Source organism: Hippopotamus amphibius, chromosome 2, assembly GCF_030028045.1.
Source record: "Hippopotamus amphibius kiboko isolate mHipAmp2 chromosome 2, mHipAmp2.hap2, whole genome shotgun sequence".
In the NCBI taxonomy this organism is placed as follows: Eukaryota; Metazoa; Chordata; class Mammalia; order Artiodactyla; family Hippopotamidae; genus Hippopotamus; species Hippopotamus amphibius.
Window position 1 is genome coordinate 430,536 of NC_080187.1, and position 7,281 is coordinate 437,816.

At 65.8% G+C, this 7,281-nt stretch overlaps 1 protein-coding gene across 3 annotated transcripts; it reads right to left on the reverse strand.

Moving 5' to 3' along the window:
- Positions 1-7,064, reverse strand: ARRDC1 (arrestin domain containing 1). 3 transcript variants are annotated; one of them, XM_057724384.1, is made up of 9 exons: positions 6,899-7,032; positions 2,825-3,161; positions 2,246-2,356; positions 1,758-1,808; positions 1,500-1,654; positions 1,146-1,328; positions 874-1,050; positions 379-784; positions 1-303 (listed from the first exon to the last, which is right to left on the reverse strand). In XM_057724384.1, exons 2-9 carry the CDS (start codon positions 3,000-3,002, stop codon positions 239-241), a joined length of 1,326 nt encoding a protein of 441 aa, XP_057580367.1. In that variant the 5' UTR covers positions 3,003-3,161; positions 6,899-7,032; the 3' UTR covers positions 1-238. The 3 variants fall into 3 exon arrangements, with proteins under 3 accessions (XP_057580367.1, XP_057580366.1, XP_057580368.1); XM_057724383.1 differs by having other exon boundaries at positions 379-796; XM_057724385.1 differs by lacking the exon at positions 2,825-3,161 and having other exon boundaries at positions 379-796; positions 6,899-7,064.
- Positions 7,065-7,281: the final 217 nt, after the last annotated feature.

A 7,281-nucleotide genomic window follows, 5' to 3' on the forward strand; every position in this document is an offset into this window, starting at 1 on the left:
AAATGAAGCGCTTTATTTACACGGCGTCTCTCGAGGCCCCAACCCCCTGGAAGAGGCCGACTGCAGGGGAGCTGCGGAGGCTGGTGGGGCAGAGGCTGGTCCGGAGGCAGAGGCCGCGGGCAGCAGCGGGCGGCAGCGTGTCCTGAGTGGGCCGGGCCAGGCCGGGAGTGAAGGCACGAGGCCCTGGGAGCCCGGTCCCAGGGCAGAGGTCCACCCGTCCAGAAGAGGCGGCACGGGGTCAGCTCCCCGGGGTCAGGCCGGGGTCCATACCGCCACAGCTCTGCTCATAGGACGGTGGGGCCTCTGCCGGGAGAGAGCCAGGTCTGCATGGGGCCCCGTGCCACCCCCACCCCCGCCAGGCCCCAGGCCCCCACTCACCACAGGGGTAGCCCCACGAGCTGTACTCTGGGGGGAGGATCAAGGTACTGGTGGTGGGCACCGGCCCTCCGGAACCCTCCGCGAAGTAGGGCACGGTGGCACCTGTGGAGAGGCACAGGGGAGGGGGCAAGGGGTGGGGGGCAGGGCTGCCATCCTGAGGACGGGGTTCAGGGGCGCCAGGCACGGCGCCGAGGGCTGCAGGCGGCGGCTGCTGCTGTGAGTGGCTCTTGGTGGAGAGCGAGACAGGGTCCGAGGAGAAGCGGGGGCCACTGGCCGCAGCCTCCGCCTCCTCCTGGGGTGGCGCTGAGGGCACCACCAAGCCCGGGCCTGGCCGGGGGCTCACGGGGACATGGTTCACAGCGATGTTGCCGATGAAGACGGGGAGGGTCACGACCGCTTCCGGCGTCTTCAGGGAGACCTGGGGAGGTCGCACGAGTGAGGAGCCAGGCCGCCGGCCCGCCCCCAACCTCCCCCTCCCCCGCCGTACCCTACCACCTGCAGGTAGTAGTCCACGTGGATGAGGCTGCAGCCCGGCAGGGCGGACTGCGGAAGGGCGGGCACCAGGATCTGCTCTTGCCACTGGGCCCGCCTCCAGGCCTTGACACTGGCCCCCTCCACCTCGGCGATGGTCCGCACGTCGTAAATCCAGCGCTTGGCCTTGTAGGACACTTTCTGGGGAAGGGCCAGCCTGTGAGCCCGGGCAGGCCAGCCACCTACCCCTCCTCTGCCCCACGGGGACAGGGCCCGGCAGCCGAGGGGACGCTGACCTGCAGCAGGCTGGCCACCACAGGGCTGGTGTCCTTGCCTGACTGGTTCTCAATGTCAGCCTGCAGCCGCAGCACCTGCCCCACAACGTAGCCTCGGAGGTCAGTGCTGGCGGTGAGGACCACGCTGCCCGTCTTCACCAACTTGTAGGAGAACTTCTTGGTGGTGGAGGCCACATTGGGTTGCTTGGGAGGAGAACAGGGAGGGGGTTTGGTGGGTGTGGGCAGGCGGGATCCCTGGTCAGCTCAGGACAGAGAGGCCGCTGCTCTTCCAGACCCTGGCTGCCTCACCCGTGCTGGGGACAGGGCATCAGGAAAGGGTGGGGACCACCCAGGAGGCCACTGCCCCGGGCTCACCTCAATGTCCGGGATGCTATTCAGGTTCAGGGGGCTCAAGATGTAGAACACGCGGCTGCACTGGTGATCCTTGGAGAAACGCGGTGTGTCGATGGTGGCCCGTACCTGGTGCACAATCTTCCCAAAAGGGCCCTCAAAGGACGTGGGAGCTGTGGCTGGAGAGAGCGAGCATGGACTGGCACTCGACTGCCCCCCACCCCACCTCCCAGCCACCCTCACCAACGGTCACCACCAGGCCTGGTCAGGCTGGGGTCTCACCAGGAAGCAGGAACTGGAACGGGAAGCTGTGCTCTCCAGCAGGCAGGCTCCCTGCAGAGACAGGAGGGAGGTGGGGGAGAGGGGACAAGGTGACACTGCAGGGCCCAAGACAGAAGCAGACCCTGCAGTGGACCAACTCACACTGCATCTGGCTGCTGGGCTCCCAGCCTGTCTCCAGCACCTCGGCAGCACAGGGCTGTGGCCTGGGCAGAGAATGGGGGCTGAGAGCTTGGCTTGAACAGGAGAGGGGACAGGACTGTTCCAGGGGCCGGAGCCCATCCAAATCCAGGAGAAGCTGGCCCTCTTCAGCCACCCAGCCCCCATCAGACAATGCCCTGTCCCTGCCAGGGACAGAAATCCAGCAAGGTGCACAGTCCTGGGAGAGGGTGGGCCAGCACAGGGATGCCAGAGGTGGATGGGGAGGGTCAGATGGACAGACAGACCCCACTCTCAATGGGATGAGGTAAGGGACGGGTTCCCAGACTCACCCTTGTCGGCCAGGGACAGGGCGCTGTTGAAGTAGCCCTCCTCCACCACCCATGCTGCATCATTGGCCTTGTTGGAGACCCTGCAGGACCCCGTGCAGGTCACCCGGATGGCTGCAAGTGGGGGACAGCATGAGCCCCAGGCAGTCACTGGCCTGGGCCCCTCCCTAGCCCCAGCACAGGGATTCAGGCAGGACCGGCGGCACCCAGGACCACCCAGCTGGGCCCCGAGAAGGCCAGCACATGGCCTGCTGCCCTCCAGAGGACACCTCCTGCCCGTCCCACATCTTGAGGTGCTCCCAGCAAGCCAGGGTGGTGAGGCACAGAGTTCCACCTGTCGTGCAGTCCAGAACAGGAAGGCCCCAAAGGCCACCCAGATGGCAAACCCCAACCTGTGAAAACCCAGCTCCCTACAGGTGATGCTTGGGAAACCATTACTGAACAGAGGCCTGTGGGGCAGCTGACCTCCAACCCCACCTTCCTGCTGCCTCACAGGCAGGTCAGTTAAGCTGGGAGGCACCCCTTCAGGTTCCAGGAAGCTACCTATTCGCCCTCATGCTGCAGGAATGTGGTCAGACTCGCCTGAGCAGATAAGGAACCCAACAGTCTGGCACACCGGAGGGTGGGGACACCTTGCCTTCCTGGGCCAGCACTGCCCAGGAGCGCTGATTTCTGCATCGAGATGGCTTGGCCCTCCCCGGCTCCCCAGGGGAAACACGCAGATCAGGAACCAGGCAGCAGAGCTTCTGCCACCGTCCATCCCGTGGTCAGGAAGTCAGAAGACCATAGCTGAGCCTGGCCCAGCCGAGGCTGGTCACCAGAGTGGACACCACAGCTGGAGATCCAAGCAGGATGTGGGGTGGGAGCTCAGTGACGGGTAGTCCTGTGGCTCCCTCCATTCCTTCCTCTCCCTGCAGGGCTGAGTCAAGGCCAAAGACGTGAGCCTGCCTGCCCAGCCGCCCATCCTCCCCTGACCTGATGGACCGATGAAGTGAAGGTGACTTGGAATCTGACACCCTCCTGACAGAACCACCAGGCAGGAAGAACATGACACATGACGTCTCAAGTGCCCAGGGCCAGGGGCACCCACACCAGCTCTGTCCACAGTCCCCCCAGGTGGGCCCCACCCTGCTGACGCAGGCCTCCTGTTGGTCACCCACAGTGCACTGGGCTGCCCTCCGTGAACCTGCGGCTCGCCCTCCGCCCCGTCGGCACTGCCAGTGACTGGCCCTCAGCCTCCATGCCAGCCAGGCCTCACGACCCACACCTTGGCCCTAACTTCTAATCCATGCTCAGCAGTCATCCCCTCCTGGGGCCAGACCTGGAACTGTTCCCACCCTGCAAGCCTGGGACACCAGCGGTCCTCCCACAGACCAACACAGCCCGAGAGGCACGGCGGGCAACGGGCAGAGAAGGGAAAGCCTGACTGTAAAGTAACTAGAAGACATCCTGGTGGACTGCAGATGCCACGCTGCTTGAAACACTCCCCGTGGAGAGGGCGCGTACCCCCTTGAATTGGGTTGCCCTGGGAATGCTGGGAACAAGAGATGCTGGAAGGGGTGCGGTGGTCCCCAGGCTGGCCTGGTGCCAGCTGAGCACTGTCAAGTGACCCCAGTGGATGGGACACAGAGCTGAAGGATCACCCTGAGATCTCTGCCCCAAATTCTAACCCATGACGACACAGGTCATAATAAAATGGTTGCTTTAAACCACTTAGTTAAGGGGTGATTTGTTACTTAGGGGTGATTTTCACATAGCAGCAGATAAAGGAACAGCTGCCTAATTTCACTAGAATTCAGGCAAACTCAGATGACTTACCATTTTAACCCATCAGATTGGCAGACATTAAACATTTTGACATGTGTTGGAGAGAAGGTAGAGAAACAGACGCTTATATCGATCACACTGTCGGCTGATTCAGAGACCCTCCAGAAGGAGCAGGCAGAGCCGCTGTAACTTTACACACACACTCCAGGCATCCAGCAGTTGCCCTTGGACTCTCACCCTATTTACCAAGGAGCCTCCAGCAACACGGCTCCTAACAGCAAACAACCTGCGTGTCCAATAGCAGGGCAGCTAAACAGGCACACACTCAGCCAGGACTCGGCCCCAGAACCAAGGTGAACAAGCCATGGTGGCACCTGGCCTCAGAAAAAGAAACCAACCCTTGTTTATCCCAGGCGGGCTTGAACTCTGTGAACTCCCCGACAATGGTGCCAAGGGCCCCCTCCACACACGTGCTGTGAGGCCCCTTCGGGGACCCAGCCCGGATGAGCAGCCTCCAATCACCGCCTGGAGGCAAACCATCCCGTCCCGTCCACTCTCTCCTCCGCAGGGGAACAATGGCGGCACAGGGGGCATCGGAGGCTTGGGGCTGCCCCAGCTCTCCAGGGAGAAGCATCACGTGCGTCCTGTGCCAGAGTGACTTCTGGAATTTCCTCTTGAGCCAGCACTCTCACCCGTCCAACAGCCCTCCTCCTATGCACCACCTGCAGCCTGACCATGAAGACCTCTGCTTGCTCCCCGTTCTGGTCCCAAAGATCTGCTGCAGCCTCCACCAGATCCCTGAAACCTGGGGTGGCCCAGCCTCTGCCACACCCTTTCCCTGCAGCTCTGGCCCACGAGCCACTTCCCTCTGTCCTGCTTCCAAATCTGTAACACGAGAGGAATGGCAACGCCCACCTCCCAGGGTTGCTATGAGGACGGATGGATGGGTCCTTGGGAAGTGGGAATGGTACATGGCCCACGGGGAGGGCCCAGTGAGCCGGCAGAGCCAGGGGCCGGCTGCTGCTGTTACCCGAGCATCACCCTCCCTTGTCACCCATCTCAAGAGCAGAACACAGGGCAGCCCTGCCTGAACCCCAGCCTCGGGCTGGGCTGGACCCAGGCTCCAGGAAAACGGCCTCTTCCCCAGCGTTCGTCCACATCAGCTCCCACGGCAGCCAGCATCCCCGAGGCTGAGTGCAGATCACCACGGACGCTCCGCAGTCAAGTGCTCAGAGGCCTGCTGCCCCCCACCCTCCATGTCCTCCTGGGGCCTCCCCTGGTGCTCTGTTGGCTGGTAGCAGGAGCTCAACAAGTGTCTTTTGAGTGAAAAAAAAAAAAAAAAAAGAACCATGGCCTTTCTCCTCCCACCCCAGGCAGGGCTGGAGCCCCAGCACTGGCATCCCCTCTACCCCTGGCGGGCAGCCCGAATAATACCCTCTCTGGCCCCGGGCCGGTTGTCGCTGCAGCCCTGGACTTGACCTGAGCCCACCCTTACAGTCAGGACCAACAGCAGGAGCTCCCTGTGGCCCCGCTGTCCATGTACCTACATCCCACCTACCATGTGCAGGCTGGGGGGCTCTGCCCAGCCCAGGTTAGTCACGCACAGCTCGGGCCACCCCTTCACTGTGGTCAGCCATGGCCTGTTCACCCTGGGCCCCAGCTACAGGGGGTGTGAGCCAGGAGGAGAGCTCTGTGTGGCGTCTCTGTGGTGTCTGTCTGTCCTCTAGCCATGGGCCCACCCCTCCTTCCTGTGCCCTGCCAGCCACACTCACCTCTCAGCTCTAGCTTGTGCCCCAAAGGAGAGGTGCACTGTCCCCGCGGAACCCCTGCCACAGCCACACCTACCCTCCCCGACCCCAAACTCCAACGGGGGAGACAGGAAAGAGGCAACAGGTTACAGAGGAGGGGGCTCCCACCCGTCCAGAACGAGGTGGCAGATGCCCAGACAGGAGGATGGCGGCTCTCCGTCCTCAGTGGGCACCCCAAGCGCTGAAGGGTCCACCACACAGGGGTACAGGGGTCTGGACGGTCAAGGTCCAGAGGGAAGCGCAGCAGCTGTGGTTCTGGCCAAGGACCCCAAGGTAGAGAAGCACCCCAAGACACACACATCACACAACCTGATACCCAAAGCCGGGGTCAGGAGAGAAGCCCCGCCCGCGCTGCAGCTTCGCCCACTGCCCAGAGGGCCCAGGTGTGACGCCCCCCGCAGGGCCCGGTTCACACTCCGGGCAGCGGACCAGGCCAGCGCCGGCAGGGAGTCCCAGCAAGGGCCGCCGCAGCAACCGGATCCCCGGTCTCAAAGTCCCAGACGCCTGCGCCAGCAGAGGGACCGGCCGAGAGGGCTCAGGTTCGGCTCCCAGAGGCCTGCTGGGGCGGGGGCCCGAGGCACCCGGGGTTTAACAAGGCCCCCCCAGCCCTCGGGGACCCGCCGCAGGCTGGGTGCAAGCAGCACCCGCACACTCCGCGGGGCTGCCCGCGTGCAGGAGAGAGAAAGCCCAGCGCGGGCCGGGCTCCAGGTGCGGGTCCAGCAGGTGCGGGGCGCGGCGAACCCCAGACCCGACAGGGAGGGTCGCAGGCGTCGAGGGTCCAGGTCACAGCGGCCTTCGGCCAGGGAGACGCGCTCGCAGCCCCCGCCCCGAGCCTGGCCGCCCCTCGGCGGAGAGCACAGGAAGGGCAGATGCGGAAGGACTGGGCCACCCGGGCCGCCCCGCCCGCCGCCGGCCTCCCAGCCCCGCGGTCTGCCACCCCCCGCCCGGCCGCCCCGCAGCGCTCCCCGCGGCCGCACGCGCGCCCCCCGCCTCGCGGGCCCCGGGCCCAGCACCCGCGCCGCCGCCTCGGAGCTCCGCCCGGCCCGCCGCAGGTGCGGCCCGCCCCGCGCCCCGCGCCCACCTCGGAAGGGCAGCGGCGCCGCCAGGCGCACGCGCACGGCCCCCGCCAGCGGCTCCCCCGGGCTGTAGACGACGCGGCCGTGGCTCAGGCGGACCTCGAAGAGCTGCACCCGCCCCATGCCGCGGCCCTGCCGGGCGGCCGCGCACTGCCGCCCCCGCCCTGCCGCCGCCGCCGCCGCCGCCGCCGCCGCCGCCGCCCCCGATCGCCCCGCCCCCGATCGCCCCGCCCCCTCTAGCCCGGGCACCCGCTCCCCCCCACTTGTCCCCACCCCCCCACCCCTCGGGCCCCCCCGCCCCGCCCCGCCCCGCCCCCTGTCCCCGCCCCGGCCCGCAGGGTGGAGCTCGGGCGCCGCGGGCGGGGACCCCGCGCCGCTGCGCCCCCTG

What these genes read in the sequence shown, in the direction of transcription:
- ARRDC1 (XM_057724383.1), bottom strand. Translation starts at nt 3,002, where the DNA reads ATGGACGGTGGCAGAAGCTCTGCTGCCTGGTTCCTGATCTGCGTGTTT. An exon ending in CCTGTCCCTGGCCGACAAGG is followed by an intron (nt 1,809 to 2,245) that starts GTGAGTCTGGGA and finishes CTGTCTCTGCAG; the next exon opens with GGAGCCTGCCTGCTGGAGAG. An exon ending in TGGTGGCCAGCCTGCTGCAG is followed by an intron (nt 1,051 to 1,145) that starts GTCAGCGTCCCC and finishes GCCCTTCCCCAG; the next exon opens with AAAGTGTCCTACAAGGCCAA.